Source organism: Haplochromis burtoni, unplaced genomic scaffold, assembly GCF_018398535.1.
Source record: "Haplochromis burtoni strain Fernald_Lab_line unplaced genomic scaffold, NCSU_Asbu1 Contig_53, whole genome shotgun sequence".
Taxonomy (NCBI): Eukaryota; Metazoa; Chordata; class Actinopteri; order Cichliformes; family Cichlidae; genus Haplochromis; species Haplochromis burtoni.
The window spans coordinates 1,898,718-1,915,817 of NW_024582414.1; the positions used below are offsets into that span (position 1 = coordinate 1,898,718).

General features: G+C 38.3%; 2 protein-coding genes across 3 annotated transcripts in view; one reads left to right on the forward strand and one right to left on the reverse strand.

Annotated features, from left to right (window-relative positions):
• Positions 1-9,264, reverse strand: part of LOC102305667 (glutathione hydrolase-like YwrD proenzyme) — a 21,900-nt gene extending 12,636 nt beyond the window's left edge. The window contains 9 exon segments of the mRNA XM_005923892.2: positions 326-508; positions 1,099-1,255; positions 2,158-2,329; positions 3,390-3,480; positions 3,562-3,714; positions 4,914-5,120; positions 5,763-5,916; positions 5,994-6,147; positions 9,045-9,264. Coding sequence (XP_005923954.2) covers positions 326-508; positions 1,099-1,255; positions 2,158-2,329; positions 3,390-3,480; positions 3,562-3,714; positions 4,914-5,120; positions 5,763-5,916; positions 5,994-6,147; positions 9,045-9,144 — 1,371 coding nt within the window. The 5' untranslated portion in view covers positions 9,145-9,264.
• Positions 9,265-10,775: 1,511 nt separating this feature from the next.
• On the forward strand, positions 10,776-15,189 carry tm4sf4 (transmembrane 4 L six family member 4). 2 transcript variants are annotated; one of them, XM_005923894.2, is made up of 6 exons: positions 10,776-10,825; positions 11,048-11,262; positions 12,290-12,379; positions 13,454-13,602; positions 14,121-14,301; positions 14,502-15,189. In XM_005923894.2, exons 2-6 carry the CDS (start codon positions 11,092-11,094, stop codon positions 14,514-14,516), a joined length of 606 nt encoding a protein of 201 aa, XP_005923956.1. In that variant the 5' UTR covers positions 10,776-10,825; positions 11,048-11,091; the 3' UTR covers positions 14,517-15,189. The 2 variants fall into 2 exon arrangements, with proteins under 2 accessions (XP_005923956.1, XP_005923957.1); XM_005923895.2 differs by having other exon boundaries at positions 10,785-10,813.
• Positions 15,190-17,100: the final 1,911 nt, after the last annotated feature.

The window sequence follows — 17,100 nt, forward strand, 5'->3', positions numbered from 1 at the left end:
TGGTCAGTGATCTGTGCCTCCCAGAGGGCCTGGACAAATGTTTCAGTAGCTCAGCATGGCTTTGTGCTGCCGAGCGCCACATCTGTCTGCCTCGCTAACTGTATGTGTGTGTGTATATGTATGTGTATGTATGTGTGTGTGTGTATATGTGTGTGTGTGTATATGTACGTATGTGTGTGTGTGTCTATTATTAGAATAAAAATATTCAGGGAGGTCTGGATGTGATTCTGGTTAGTTAAAGGCAATACCCTGGCAGGAAAAGTGTTAAGAAACAAATGTCTTTATGCCTCACATTGTTGCTCTGTGACGCTTGCTGACTCTGTACCTGTACGTGTCCTTGTGGTTGCATAAAAGCTCCCATCACGCCGAGAGCAGCAAGGAGCCGGGGTTTTTGTGATGTGGTTGTTGAATCGGTGAGGAGTGCAGGTATAATGGTGTGATACACCCGCTTCCTCCCAGCAACGCAGTTTATGTGATTACGGCACAGGGAAAAGTTAGCGCCGCGATTCTGCAGAGATAGAACAAAGAAATCAGAATTCAACCCTTTTAGCTTAAACACTTATGTTTTATGCTTCAGTCTATGTGGTTCCAGTTTAGGAGGCTACAATGTCTTCATGACTTCATCAATACATTTACATGCACAACAAAAATGAGCTTGTAAGGTAATGTGAGCATGCAAATTAAGGTAATGAAATATGAAAATCTACAACTTTTTCCACCCAGGCTTCATTTTATATGTCTTTTTTCCCTTAGTTTCACACGGCAGCATTCATGTTCATGTAAAATTCTCTTACATATGTGCTGCTGTGTTACTGGGAAGTTTATTGTAATTATAAAAACCTATAGAGCTTTATTAATGCAGTATATAAGAGGCAAGCTGAGAAATCAGCTGCAAGTGGTAATGCAGGATCTTGTTTTATGCTGATCACTTTAAAAATGACCCAAATTATTTGAAGCATAATCTCATATTACACTAAATTCTTAGCATTTTTCCATGATTTAGAAGAATTCCTAGTCTTTCAGTAAATCAAACAGATAAACGCCATTGCTACCTTACATGCGCACAATTAAAGACATTCTCTTTCTGACCCTTCAGACCTGTAGTGAGAATCCACAGTCTTTAGGGACCAGCCCCGTCCCAAAGCCCATATAGTTGCTGTTGACAAAGGAGCATGCATTCCTCTCACTGTCTATCACACAGAAATACACCGTGTCACTTCCTGTCATCAGGCCGGGCTCCACTCTCTCCATGGCCCTGCAGAGTCACACAAACATACAACAACAATCATATTCATTAATAAGTTCACCTGACAGGTCTGTTTTTTACTATTTCTTTATTAAAATATTTGGAAAATGAAAGAAAAATTAAGACTCAAGTAGACTGAAAAGAAAACTTGTGTTGGTTTAAGAACAAAACCAAACTACCAAGTTTGCAAAGATAATTGAAAGGTTTCATACTTATGCAATAAATGTTGCCATAAACACAATATTACAGGTATGAACGAGGGTTGAGGAGTTTTCCTGCCTTAAAGTACCTTTATCTGTAGATTTCTATTTCTTTTACAATAACCAGATTATTGCAGTGCAGTAAAAAATATTTATAATTTCCTGTTTTTATATGACTTCCCATTATTGCCTAGTTTATTAGAAGCATCTAAACATTAAAAGTGTGAAGAGGTTGTGAGGATAACAAGACATCAGAATCAAATTGATGCCTCGTTTGGACCTGGTTGACTCATTTAGGTTAAGTTGACAACCAATGGAAGCGAGACGTAGAATTAGTGTGTGGATTTGTGTGTGTTTGATGGTGCAGTGACACCGAAATGAACTCGGCAATTTCAAAAAAGCAGGATTTAATACCCGGTATACATCAATATATGTTAACACAATTATTGTGTTGTTGTTAACTTTTATAGTCTGTTTGTCTTTCCCCTGATAAAGACCAGATCAAGTTCAAAGTCCTCAACAATATAACACATTGTTTCTAAAATATACACTCACACAACGACACACGCCCTGGGTGAATGTGAGGGAAGAGACGAGAAGGGATGGGCGCTCAGGTCAGGGGAAGTATAAGTCTACAGACCTATCTAAAGTCAACAGAGGACGACTGGTACACACTGGTACTAACAGATATACACACGCAGAAACACACACCTGTCCGTGCTGATGAGCTGTGCTCGCTGGTGACTGTAGCCCTTGTCCAGCAAGGTTTCCAAAGGGATAGTCACATGACTTGAGTCACCCAGGTAACGCAGAGCATCTGTTAGAGCCAATCGCACAGCCTCAACCAGTACATGGATATAGTCAGAGCTGTTATGGCCTTTAGCTACACACACACACACATACGCACACACACAAACACAAGCACATAGAAATGTATTATAGGGCCCAGGAAAAGCCAAGTATGCAGGTTCATGAACTCTGACTGCACAAAAACAAAAACAGTTACTTATTTTACAATTTACTTTCTGTCAGTGTAAAGAAGTAGTACAAATTTAATCCATAAGATAACATAAGTTACGTGATAAAGAAGTGGTGCTGTAGTGAAAGAAATGAATTAATTAGGACTCTTTGGACTTAAATTAGAAGAAATTAATGTGTAAAACTATAGAAAAAAGTTGCTATAGCTCATTGTCCAGTCTCTCCTGCAAATATAAAATGGTAATTCACAAAAAAAATCCCTTTTTATAAATGTGGAGCCCATGGGGGAAAAAAATCTGTAGTAAATAGCGTAAAAAACAGAAAGATTTCTAGCATTTCATTGTATATCTATCACATAATTACTTTGGTGCAGTATAAATGGACACGGGGAAGGTCCTTATCAATTACAGTTACAGATAAAGCTTTCTTCATATTTTCCAAAGCGGTCCAGGGGGCCAGTTTAGAGTCTTTGCTGGATAGATTCTGGCCCCCGGGACCTTATGTTTGGCATCCCTGCTATTTGGGAAAAAATTAACCTCACAGAGGTTAGTTTTTGTGGACAAGCATATCCTTTTCCCTTTTTGGTCAAAGGTAGATCAGAGCACACTGCGATGTGTTCCAGCGCAGGGACGGCAGGTCGGGCCAGTGAAATCACCAGCGAGCTGACTTCCATAATGCAGGAAAATCCATTTTAATTTTCCTGTTTTATTTATATTTTGAATGTCTCTTTAGTTTTTCTGCTGAGCAGCTTTTTATTTCCCCTGCGCTGGGCTGGGACAAACAGGCAGAACACTGTAACTAACTGGGTTGGGTTATAAAATGTGATTTATGGAAATGTAGGAGATATATGGTTTTTATTTTTATGACTCAGTCACTTCTCCAGACTCATATTTACTGTATACTTAAGATTTTACAACAGGCAATAATGCACCTGGCAGGGACTTCTTCACTGTCCCTGTGGTTACCTTTGAGTTGAGGAAAGTTCTCCAGGATGTTGAGCATGAGCAGGGCAGCCAGTCCCTGACTATTAGGAGGAAGCTCCCACAGACGTACACCCTAAACACACAGTGAAGTCAAGTTCATTCTGCTGACCATGTTATTAAAATACACACATGACCGGCATCTTTGGTTTCTGACCTTGTACTCTGTGCTTATGGGGGTGATGACCTCGCTGTCATGGCTGCTCAGGTCACCCAAGGTCATGACTCCCCCATTTTGGTTGATGACGTCAACAATGGCCTGGGCCACTCTGCCCTGGTAGAAAGCTGGCTTGCCACGCTCACCGAGCTCCTGTCGATACATGAGCTCATGTACTGCTCACTCAGCCACAGTACAAAACGTTTTACAGATGGTGGTTAACATGATATCGAGGAACACTTGTCCAGCGTTTAAAAGTTCACTCCAGTCAATGTGTGTGTGTGTGTGTGTGTGTGTGCTTGTGACTTTGCCCCACAGTGAAGTCACGCACAACTATCGAAGAACAATCAAAGAATCTAATCATCAATGAGGCTGAGGTCATCGCTGTTCTTTCCACTGCCTCATGGTCATGAGTGTAGGTGTGTGCGTGTGTCTGTGGGTGTTGAGATAGGGCACATTTGGCCATCTTCCTGCGTTATGGTATTATAAACGCTTGATTGTTTGAATTGATTTCAATCAATGCATATTTTAGTGGTGACTCACAAGCAGGCAACCACACACTCAGATAAACACACAATGACATAAGCCATGCTTTTCTTTAGTCTGACTGACTCCGGAATCTATGAAATGACAATAGTTGTATAAATGTGCCATTACATATACAAAATTAGACACAGAGTCATGGCTGAACATTCACATGAAGGTGGAGTACTTACAGTACTGACACATGGCACTAAAAAAAGCAGCATTCGCATTTCAGTAGCTGAATAAAGCTTAAGTTCAGCTTTATTGGCTTCAGGTCATAACAAATTACTCACAGTAACTTTTAAAACTACACTTAAAACATAATCACCATTTTATTTGTCAGAAGCAATACATCACACAAATCCTTTTTTCCCTCTACTGACTATCTTGTTACACACTGTACCCTGTCGAATTTTGCCAGGTCTTGCCAAGCTGTACAGCCAGAATGCTGACACCACATGAGCCATTTTGCTGCCCTTATATCCTCAGATGGGGCTTTTCTGCCCAAAGACAAGCTTTTAAAAGTATCACATACATCCATCCATTTCTATCTAATCCCCATTATCTATTGTTGTTCTGCTTTCACTACTTCCTCTCCACTGTTCCATTACTCTTCTCTTAGAGATTTAACTTCCTATGATACCTCTGGGCTTATCCAAGGCCTTGTAGTATAAAAGGCTAAGTTAAATTTAGAAAACTCCTATAATGACACAGAACAAACAGGGGTTTCTCACAACTTCTACATTGTTGTGTTTCCTTCTTGTGTGAATAACACAAGTTATTAGAAATAAATGACCTTCTGCTCCTCAAGTGACCTGTGGATTTACCTTCAAAGTTCGAGCCAGGCCAGTGTTTTGGAATACTTGTCCACATTTGGGCGCATGACCGTCAATCATCAATTCTACACCCAGTTCCTTTCCAGCATCCCTCAAAGCAGACACCCAGTTCGCCCAGTGGTGAGCTGTTAACTCAGCCACAGGAAACCCCACCTCTGCTAGTTCCACAGCCCCACTCAGGACCTCCTGTAAGGACAGCTAGCAAAGTAGGCAGAGGAAACACATGCATGTAACAGGAAACTGAACTGAACAGGAAGAGTGAGATACTGCTCCGTGACAAAATAAGCAAAGGATACAACTAATTTACAATTTTCTGAGGGAATTCCACTAATTTGAATGTTAGTCATCAAGCAATGTGTTTGATTTTCCTTCACCGCCATTATACTGTGATATTTACATTGCACGTCATTTAACCTACATATAAGGTGAGAAGTAATGAACAAGTCATATTGATCTCTGTTGCTTCCAATATAATGGGAGTCTTTGAATATAATGGGAGTCTTTGAATATAATGGGAGTCTTTTTTGTTTGTTTTTTTAGATAGACTTTGTCCCCACTTTCAAGGACCTGCATCAAATTTAACCATAGATGGACAAGTTATTGCAGCTGTGACCAAATAAAGGAAATCTCTACAGAGGCAATGATAAGCTTTTCCATTCTTTGTTGATGTCTCTTTGGTTCAAAGTCAAGTCCTATTTCCAGGCATGTTTGTGCATGCTGGTCACTTCTGCAGGGTTTATAGGTATTTACCTCAGTCAAATGATTTATCTCAGACGGGCTGCCAGAGTGTTCTATAAAACACTCCCATGTCACAGGTATAGAAGACAAACATAAGTAAACCTTGTGACTTCCTAGCAGCTGCACAGTATCACACCAACATGCTGGGGCCCCAGGGACTGTAACATTCAGAGCATCAAACACTGAAGGAGGCCTCTCTGCGGTGTAACCTTGTCCTTCCAGGAAGTCCAGGGTCAGTGCTCGGGGAGAATGACCACTGAGGACACAGAGAGAGGTTCGGTTTATTTTTGCACACATAGGGAAAAACAAGGAAAGCACCAAAGGATTCCCCACCTGCCGTTAATCCCTCTGATCTCTCCAGTGTTTCCGTTGTAGAACAAGCAGAAGGCGTCTCCACCAGGGCCGGTGCTTCACGGCTCTGTTACTGCCAGGGCTGCTGCTATGGCAACTGCAGCATCTGCCGCATTGCCACCACGCTTCAGGACATCTGGACACAAATATGTACCCATGACTGATGGATGTGACTGGTTTGTGCAACATATTAGATCACAGCAGCATTCCTAGCATGAAATTGTCATGGTCCGGGGTCTTGGACCCTGGGTTTTGCGTTTTCTTGGGCTTTTAATTCTTCACTATTTATTTTGGTGTTCTGAGGCCTGTACAACAAAGCTGGATTTGGTTTTGTCCACATAACCTAACCCAGGGCTTTCTATACTGTGATAGTGGTTCTTTTCTTACCAGGGTACATCACCATAGTAACTTATGCTGCAAACCAAACCTGGTCCAAAGCATGTTATGTTATGTTATGTTATGTAAACTCACCTCCTAATGATGAGTCAAGTCACAGTGTCACCATTCCTGGAACAACCCCTCTGACCTCTGTGCTCAGATAGTAGGGGGGTTTAAAATATTTTTAATAGCATCTAATGTCTTTGTTTATCCCTGATGAGCATCAGTAATAATGCTCATCTTTGGGGTTTTTTGTATGTTTGGTTTTTTTTCTTCCTGTTGGCTGCATGCAATTTTACGACAATTTTGTTGTTCTAAAAGTATTCATATAGGAATCACTGCGCCTATTTGTACTTGTGGATCTCTCTTGTTAGTTTTGATTAGTTTCACCTGTTTCTTGTTACAGATCTGTTTCCACTTTCCACTTTTTTATTACAACAGCTTACAAATAAACAGCTTTTGACATTGAACTCTCAGCGTCTTTGCATTTAGGTCCTTACCTCCATACACTCCAGCATAATTTGACAAAAAGAACACTCCCACATCATGTTTTAGCTTAATTCTTTTCTCACAGCCCAATAAAAAACTTTTTAGATTTACAAATGAGCTTATATATTTATTGTAGATGTCACAAAACACCAACAAACCAGATTTATGCTCACTTCTATAAGCAAATGTGTAATTACTGTTTAGCCTTTTTTGGCCCACATTAATAACTGGTTATATAATCAATATACAATTAAGTGAATATGTGTGACTGAACACTTTTCTCTTATAAGTTCATTTGACACTCCTTTTTTAAAATGGTAATGCTGAAATGTGTTTAGAATTTTCTACTGTTCACAACGCTTTTTTAAAATAAATTTAAATACCATCTCATTTATGTCATGCAAACCATTTTTGCTTTAGACTTCAACCACCAGCTCCCTTTCCCTTGATTAAGTACCGCTAGAGCTTAATCATGCAGATATTATTCTCTGAATCTCCAAGCACGATATCCCAGTACACTTCAGACCCAGCCACACCCTCAGACAAAAATTGGTTACCCATTGGAGTGCTCAGACCTCTACACTGAAGAAACCAAACAGCCCCCACCTCGACAGGATAAGACATTTAAAGGATAAAGGTCACTCTTTTGAGGATTCCAATATTCACATTTTGGACAGAGAAGACAGATGGCTTAAAAGAGGAGTGAAAGAGGCCATCTATGTCCACTGTGAATGACCATCTTGGAAAGATCAGAGGAGGTGGCTTACCTAAAATGCAGTTTTGAGATCCCCTGCTAGTCACCTTCACCTCAACCCCAAATCACATCTTGTGTCAGGTGTTGTCAATAGGTCACATGACAGGGTGAGGCAAAGTTTTACAATGGTTTCACCCGAAACCTCTGCTGATAATGACCTACGCCTTTTTTCATACCTTGGCTCATGTGATGAGGCACATGATCAATAGTGGCTCAAAAGATCCACGATCCATATCCAATGGCTGAGGACTCCACAGATATTGTCAGTTTCGGGGCTCAGCAAACTATATTCTACTTATATTTGTATCTCAGAAGCACCAGAATATATTAAACACAAATGAAAGCATAGACAGAACCGGCTCCGTGAGGGGATCATATACATGCAAATAGGAATACTACTCTAACTGGAATACTAATCAATATTGTGAGATGTATTGATTTTTTTAAACAAATCAGCCAATCACAATCAAGCTAGGTGAAACAAGACATTACGAGAAATGATCGACACAATAACAATTTTATACCTATAATCGGGATTCTGATCTATATGCTCTGTTGTATCTATTTTAACTAATGCATTGTCAAGTCCCACAAGGAAGCCTGACATAAGGTTCTGGTATCCAGCTGCAAGGGTTTACAAAGTGATCCATCGGTGAACTGAATATCTTTCAGTCTTAAATTGCTGGTTGGACCAAACCAGTATCTAAGACTTTCTAACATCTTATAGACAAAACATAAACACTGAGGTGGCTTCAAACATAAACTTATAGGTGGAGAAGGATTTTGACTGTAATACAGGTGCATCCAATTTTAGTGGCCAATATAAAAATATATATACATTTTCACCTGTGTTTTCATCTAGCTTAAGGTCGAATTATTTTTCTTTTTTTAAGTATTCACAGCACATCGATATATATATATATATATATATATATATACACGATTAAGAAAAGTATCTTTATGGCTCTTTGTGACCAATACTATAATAAATCCAGCCCTTTTTGGCCGCCGCCCTCTTGGACAGATCTCTTATTTGTGGCTCAAAATGACTTGATATCTTTCATGAGAGATACGTTTGACATATGTTTAACAGATTATTGGCAAGTAAGTCATTTATAACGGTTTAAATACGGGCAATGATGTTTTTGGCACATACCGGAAATCCCTTTTTGGCTCAGCACAGTCTTCATAGCAGTTGCTGAGATTTGATGGTTTAATAGCATCAGATTAGCGCTTACGATACCAACTGAATCTTTACTGTCACCCTTTATTTTTTGTCTTTTGGGTTACAAACATGTTGGTAAATTTTGCGTCACGCAGTCAGATTCTTTGTGCTCATACTTCGAAATAAGAATATAAAAGTTTTTGGCCGTCTTTTCGTTTCAATTCTCCACGGCACTCCACCCACTTACCCAGTCCTATACTGGAAGCTAAAGGTTGGCTGGAGGCCACGCAGCCGTGTAAACACACAACAGGGGACCGACGAGAGGAAAAAGTCAAGTCGGTTCCCATTCTGGTTTCAAATATCAGCGACTGAGGCAGAAACTACGTGAAAATGACGGACGAGTAAAAGAGAGAACTGGACTTTACTCCTCTGATCGATTGCTCTGATGTCGACAAGGCAGACAAGATAAGCGTATCGCAGACAACATCGATCATGCCGTTGACCGGCGGGATAATCAGTATTATTGTTGTTTTTGTTGTTACTGCTGCGTTTATGTGCCACTTTATGAATTGCTTTAAGGTTAAGTTTTCACTCGGAAAACTGAGAACTGGCACAATCTCAACACTAACAGAAAAAACTACAACGGAATCTCATAATGGAATATCAATCCCGGTCCTCGAGAGCTACCGTCCTGCAGCTTTTAGATGCATCCCTACTCCAACACAGCTGAATCAAATGAATGGCTTGTTACCAGGCCTTTGCCAAACACGATGGCATGCTGAAGAGGTAATCAAACAATTTGATTCAGCTGTGTTGGAGTAGGGATGCATCTAAAAGCTGCAGGACGGTAGCTCTCGAGGACCGGGATTGGGCACCCCTGCTTGTAGATCCACCTGAGGAAGCCAAATATAGTTTACTGTATTTGTTTACTTCTGCCAAACAAGGAATGCTTTTTATGGGATACTAGATGTCTTTTGTCAACATGTTTTCTTCTTATTCACTATATTAAAAGCCAGAATCATTCCAGAAGCAAGTCTGATTGCTCAGCAGTCACCTTGAAACATCTCCAGGAATTTAATTGAACAGTTACTGCGAAGTAGTCTTTAATTTCACTGTTTGTCTTGATATGAAAACTGGAAGTTATAGTGTGGTATCCACAATCATATGATGTTGTGGAAGGGTTTTTAGGCCAGCTTAAGATCCAATAGTTGATGCTTCTCTGTAATGTCTCTATCATAACTAAAATCACAGGGACAGGTTCGCACAAAAATAGATATCAGAGACCAATGTCTAATCCAGATCCTTGTTGTTAAGTAGTTCACCCAGATTACCTTGAAAAGACCAAATTAAATTTAACCAATCAACATCAATAGATGCCTTCATTTACAATGAGAGTTGATTAAAGACAGAATTCACATGTTATTCACCCGACAAGCTTTCGTATTTAATCGATAGATAATTTATTACGAGAAAGGCTGTGGTCCACTGTACTTCTACTGGGTGTTTCTGACACTTCTACAGTGATTAATGATGAACATTGCTCATAATAATGTTCCACTCCAAGATTACTCACTGTGTCAGGTGACTAACAGCTAAGAGGGCCTCACTGTATAGACCAACTGTCTGTCACTTCCTCTTCTGTCTCCATGTGAACTCAGTGTAGAACATTAACTAGTGTGACCGCTGTGTCTTCACTGCTGTGTCTGTGTGCACACACAGGCATGTAATTTAGCATTAATGGCTCTCGGTGTGTTTGCATGCAGCCATGAGCATGTGCATGTGTGTTTGCACATTGCGTGCACAACTGGGAGAGATCCTGCCATATTACAGCTGCCTAATGTAAAATTGAAGCAATGAGATCACACAGAGATAGGCGGGGATGGGGTGAAGGGAGGGTGAGGGGAAGGCGTGGGTGGGGGGTGGGGAGAGGGGAGAGGGGGATTCTATAAAGGCTCATTCAATTATTAACTATTCTCACATATCTGGGACAGGTGAAGCAGACGCATCATTCAAAAGGTCTGAGATTTGGTGAGAAACTTTTAGGGTGTGTTGGGGACACTGCGCTTAATACAGGTCGAATGTAATAGGTGCAGTGATATTCTTCAGTGCCACAATCTCAACATTTTATCGTTTGAGCCCCTTGAAGTGGATAAAGACTGGGCTTAATTTAAGTCTAAATCATTTCGCTGAGATAATTCAACGGAAACAGCATCCCAGGTGGAGTTTTAAAGTTCCCTTCTCTAACTTCAGGTGTTGTTGGTGTCGTCGGGAGCTGTCGAAACATCAGCGTCAGAATGTGTTCGGGTGGCTTTGCTAGATGTCTGGGGTTCACTCTGATACCCTTATGCATTGTGTGTGTGCTCTGCAACATCCTGCTCTTCTTTCCCGGAGGAAAGTCGGTGGACAGTAAAAACATCACAGACCAGGTCTGGTACTTTGGAGGCATTCTGGGATCTGGAGTGCTGGTGAGTGCATTAGTGAACAATACAATGAAATTATGTTTTTAAAATATGAATTAATTCATCTTCAGCTCATGAGGTCATGATTGTTAGCCATTAATGTTGTAATTATTGGTATAGCTAAACTTATTCTCAGTAAATAATCTAACAGTCAGTTTGGAATTAAATGGTTAATACCTGCAGAATATCAGAAAGTTGCAAAGTATGTGTTATACTGCACTTAACCAGTTAATTAGACCAGCGCTCAAAAAAAAGTTTATGTCACAACTCCCCTAAATTAACAGTATTAGTAACTACCAAAATAATTTTCATGCTTCTGTAATAGTGAATCCATCTGTACATGCAAACTCATTAATCAGTATTTTTTCATGTTAAAATATAATTACTGTTGTTATCCATGAATTCTCTAATTTATTGTTTTACAAAAAAAGAGAGAAATTACAAAAGTATAGAATTACACCTAATTATGGTGAACCGAAAAATATGTTTTACTGATTGAATGTTATGCCAGTCCAAATTTAGGTTTAAACAAGTTTTTGTCACATTTCTAAAATATTTGTGTTTTCTTGTTTTTTATACATTTGTTAAGCATTGCATGTCAAACGGTGTTGTGAATAAATTGTACGCTTCTTCTTTGTTATTGTTGTTATTATTATGTGTATATGAAAACTCCACAAAGGAAAGTTTATCATTAGATACACAGTCAGTTTCAGACTGTAAATCCCAATGAGGAATTAGTTGCACGTCTTAAAAAAAAATTATATATATATATATATATATATTTAATAATATATATATTATATATATATATATATATATATGTGGGGTTTTTTTTTTTTAAATAATTAAGTTTTAGGGGAAAAGAATAAAGAATTTATGACGTCATACTGTATGATTCACAAGAGATTAATATATTAATATTATATATGTAATTGTTGATATCAATATTTTATTAACAATTTTGTTACAGCTTTAATGAATGACCGGTTCATTAATGATCTGTGTGTGAACTGTGTGTGTTTTTGGGTGGCAGATGATCTTCCCTGCTCTGGTCTTCCTGGGTCTGAAGAACAATGACTGCTGCGGTTGCTGTGGCAATGAAAGCTGTGGTCGGAGATTCGCGGTGAGAAGATTTTTCACGTTCAATTTTGATCTGTTTTTCTGAAACAAGTCTCTCCTTTAAATGAGATGTTGAGTTTCAATTGGACTACACATAAACAGCAAGTGTAACTAGTGACATCAACAATGGCACCAATCAACTGGCCCTTTAAACAACGAAAGTGCAAAAAGATGCTTAAAAGGAGGCAGCTACATGGAATAAAGTGAATATGCGGTGTGTTTAAAAAAAGGTGTGACCATTAGGCCAAACCTGGCCTTTTTGCTTGGACAAGTAAAGCTCAGTGATGTTCCGTGGAGGCAAAAACACACACACATTTAACAAGACTGAAAAGGCATTCAAATATATATACAGCATACAGCTGCATTAGATAATTGCTACCTAGAGCATGACCCAGTGCACAAATGTGATCAGAAATGTCTTCAAATATTACTGTAAGTTGATGCAATTAATTGGGAATTAATCTAAATTAAAAGGAATGTGAAAATTAGATTTTTAAAAATTCCAGTCTAGGCAGAAATGTTAGACCTCTGTTCTCTGAGGACAAGGGTCTTCAGGGAATCTTCAGAAAATCTAAGTTTTCTTTGTCATTTGGTTTTTTTTTTCCTCCTAACAGTTTTAAAACTATTAAAAACAGCATTTATATTAGAGGTATTATGCTTGAGGGTCTACCAGTCACCTGTTAACTTCAGCGTTGAGATACTCTGAGCGTGTAATGGAAAACAAACACAGATGAACTATGTACACACATCCCCTCATGATTTACACAGCAATAAATTGGGAAAACACACACCCTCCCATAAAGTACTACAAATTCAATCATGGTAACACTCCCCGCACAGCTGTGTAGCACAGAGCCTGCGTTGTACAGTTAGGATCACGCAATTGATCGATACTTCAGGAATGTGTGCAAGTGTTACTTTGTGCACCTGGCCTTGAGCACGGCCTCTGGATACTAACACAATAACTTCATTGATGTCTTATTTTAAGAAGCTTAAAGGGGCATTGTTAAATGTTTTGATTCTCAGTTTGAGTAACTGACCATGCCTCTCCCCACTCTTTCTCTCTCTCTCTCTGCAGATGTTGAGTTCGATGCTGTTTGCAGGTATTGGTGTTGTTGGTGCCGGTTACTCAGTTATAGTCTCAGCGGTGGCCATCAACCGTGGACCTAAGTGTTCCTTTTTTATAAACGGCACCACACTCGACTGGGGCTATCCCTTCTCCAATGGGTGAGACATAGAGAATAATCAAGTGTTAAAATGCGTTCAGTAGTTTGTTTTTTTATCACTCTGTCCATAGCAATGGAATGATCAGCATGTCCTTTCTTTCAGCTGGGTACACATGAAAGCATTTGGAATACATACAGGCTAAATTTGTAGCACCTCCAATTCTCAGTGCTCAGTGAAGGCTTCGTTTCAGATAGTGTGGGGCCTGTTTGGGGATTCTGTTTGCAGTACAGATGCATGACACAACCAGAGAGACATACAAATACTGTCTTGTAAAAGGGCTTCACGCTAAATCTGGCAACTGATTTGCTAAGAGCCAAACATTAAGAATTCTGTGCCAATAACAGTGTAAACTGCTGTTTATTTTAAGCACAACTAAATGTAAACTTAAATTGAACATTTAAGAGTCGAAGTGTATTAGTGCTACCTTTGCTGCACTTGTCTCTTGTATCTTAAGGTAAACTGTGGCTCACGAAACATCTCACATATTTGCTCTTTTCTTTTTAACCCTTCCTCTACAGAGACTACCTAGGCAACGCAACTTTGAGGGATACTGTGTGTCAAGAGCCAGCGGGTGTGGTGCCCTGGCATCTGTCTCTCTTCTCTGTGCTGCTGGTCATGGGTCTGATCCAGGTGGTGCTGTGTGCTTTTCAGGTGATAAACGGCCTGCTGGGAGCTCTGTGCGGGGACTGCTGTGGAGGGGTCAGTATCTACTCTGCTATGAGTTTCTCCTTAGTTGAGCACAGTTTTCTATTTTCTTTTATGACAAGAATAAAGATCTTACATTAGCTTCATAGAGCTGGAGGATATCATGTAATTGCTTATAGGTTGAGGATAAGTGTTAATAAACAGAGATTTAAACACACACACACACAAAAATAATAATAATTTTTGTCTTTCAGGGTGATGAGCACTGAGCACTGCATGTGGCTGAAGGTTGCTGACTTTCCTGGTTCCAGATGATCCGACTCTTGCTTAAGACTAAGTAATATAGCAGTGATATTTTGTCAAAAAGCTCATTGATTCCAATGTGGGATTTATCAGAAAACACTGGAAATGACACGAGCTCTTTAAGAGTTTCCTATTTCTTTTTTAATGAACACAGATGACTCTGTCTTCGTAATATGAAATCTGAATCTGCTATGTTGCAAATAATTTCCAACACTAGCCACTGTAGTCCCTGATTTACTGCTATGTGGGTTAGTTTTGTAGAATTAAACTTGCTTTAATTCAATAAGAAAATATATTTAATGTAATATTTTATGTCATATTTTATTTTTTCAATTTTCTTTCTTGTGTAGTCAAACAAATGTAACTCCTAAAAGTGGCTTCTTTTATAGAGGAGTTTTATCTGTTGCTTGACTGCCTCCTGCTGGGGAAGATGTAAATTTACCTACACCATTAAAAAATAACGTCTTACAGAGAGTGGCCTTATTAAAAGACTGGTTCATTTCTTAAATCAATTAATTTTTTTTATGTGTATTACATTTACTGCTTTCAACCCAAACTAATCACTGCGGATATTTTCCCCTTTCTCATAAAACTTTTAATTCTATGGCATGTTAATAAAGTTTATCTTTCACTGGTTCACTAGACAATAAGTGGTTTATATTGATATCATCCAGCATCAGTTTCAGTATCACACACTTAAAGTTACACATCTCCAGAAAAATGCTATTATAATTAACTAAAACTAGAATAAAATCTAAAGGTAGGTGTGGGGGGGGGAAACATTTCAGTTAAATAAAATTTAAAAAACAACAACAACTAGATTTTCAAAAATTAAAACAAAAACTACCTGAAATGATATTGTGAGCTTAGAGAACTAACAAATATTTATTTATTTATTGGAACTGAAGGTATATTTTTTTGGTAGTGTGGCCTTTTTTGTTTGGTTTTTATGGATGTGGAGTAAATGTCCTTAGCTTTATTACAGATTACCTGATGAGGTATTGATCAATGTGCTTGTTGAGACATATGAAACTTGAAAAGGTTCTGTATTTTATTTTTTTTATTTTTTTGTAATGCCAGTGCTGATTTTCCTAAATCTTGGCTCTGATATTTTAATAATAATTAAAACTGTAATGCCAAGTGTATTGTATTTGATACACGAGTATTTGTGAGTGTTTAAAACCTTTACATCATCTTTTTTTTTTTTACTGAAAAAACAGAATAAATTGCACAAGAAATTTTAACCAATAAATTGTAGTAAAAGTTATTTTTTAATGATAACTTGAACTACTATATTCATCCTCCTATATTCACCCATCCATTCTCTTCCTGATCAAGGTTGTAGGAGGGCTCGGGCTTACCATAGGGTGAGATCTTTTATATGCCAATTCATTCTTATTTATTTATTCATATTTGTTTTTAATAGAAAGTTCTCGCTCACTGGAAATTATAAAATTCTAACAGCATTCATGTAAACATCAAAATAAGGACAAAATATAATTCTGACTGCATGTTTATCACTAATGTAACAAAATGGTAAATGCAATTTAAATGCTGTTTTCAGTCAACGTAAAGTTCGCTAAATAAAAATAACATAAAATTTACACAAACTGTACCTAAGCGCAATACTTTTTCTTTCTGAGTTTACTTTTTTTCCACTTTTTAATCACATTTATACCTAAAAGATATTCAGACAGATTCAGACACATTCATTGAGCTCTGCACAGTTATCCATAAGGAGGAAGCAAAAACTGGGACTTGAAGAAAATGCACGGTAAGAGCTTTACTCGGTTCCATTTTATTTCAAATTCGGTTATTAATAAGTTGTTTGTTTGTTTTTGTTTATTTAAAGTTGAATTATTAAAGAGTTTAAACACCACAAAATTACAGACTATGCCCAAATGAAATAAATTCAAACCACAAAATCTACCAATGATGGCTGGAAGTTCACAAAGGAATCCTGTGTATCTTCTAAACAGCCGAAGGACCAGTTTTCATGTTCACACTGAAGAATAATCACGTGCATATCAAGGACACGAAATCTGCTCTTTGAAAAGTCCACTGCCGTCCAGCTGCAGATCTTAATGACCGTATGCACAAGAATGCTGACTTAACTGTGTTGGAAATAAGACCAACATCCTTAGATTTAAATAAGATGCATGAGGATGGAAAGCACTGTATCAAGCACAAGAGCTGTGTTTCATTTTCATAGTATAGTTTAGACTGTTTTGCTTTGTAGTTTATAGTTCATGTCAGGTGGCCAGGTTGGGTTTTTTTATGTGCTAAAGTTCCTACAAACTACAGTGCAGGACTGATCAACTATTGCCACACAATGCAGTCACGCCAAATTCTTTTCACAAATGTGAAATAATTTCATATTAAGCAACCTCATTATGTAAATAACCAAGTCTAATATTTTTTCCCGTTTGTTTAAGTTTACATTTAGTTTTCTTTATGTGTCCTAGTTATGTTTAAGCCTTCCGTTACGTCTAAGACGTATTGTTTTTACGTCAAATTGTTAAACAAAAAAAGAAACAAAAAACGAACAAA

Bases quoted from the DNA above. Each gene is read 5' to 3' on its own strand.
- tm4sf4 (XM_005923894.2), top strand. From the start codon at position 11,092: ATGTGTTCGGGTGGCTTTGCTAGATGTCTGGGGTTCACTCTGATACCC. The intron at 11,263-12,289 runs GTGAGTGCATTA...TTTGGGTGGCAG, and splicing joins TTCTGGGATCTGGAGTGCTG to ATGATCTTCCCTGCTCTGGT. The intron at 13,603-14,120 runs GTGAGACATAGA...CTTCCTCTACAG, and splicing joins GGCTATCCCTTCTCCAATGG to AGACTACCTAGGCAACGCAA.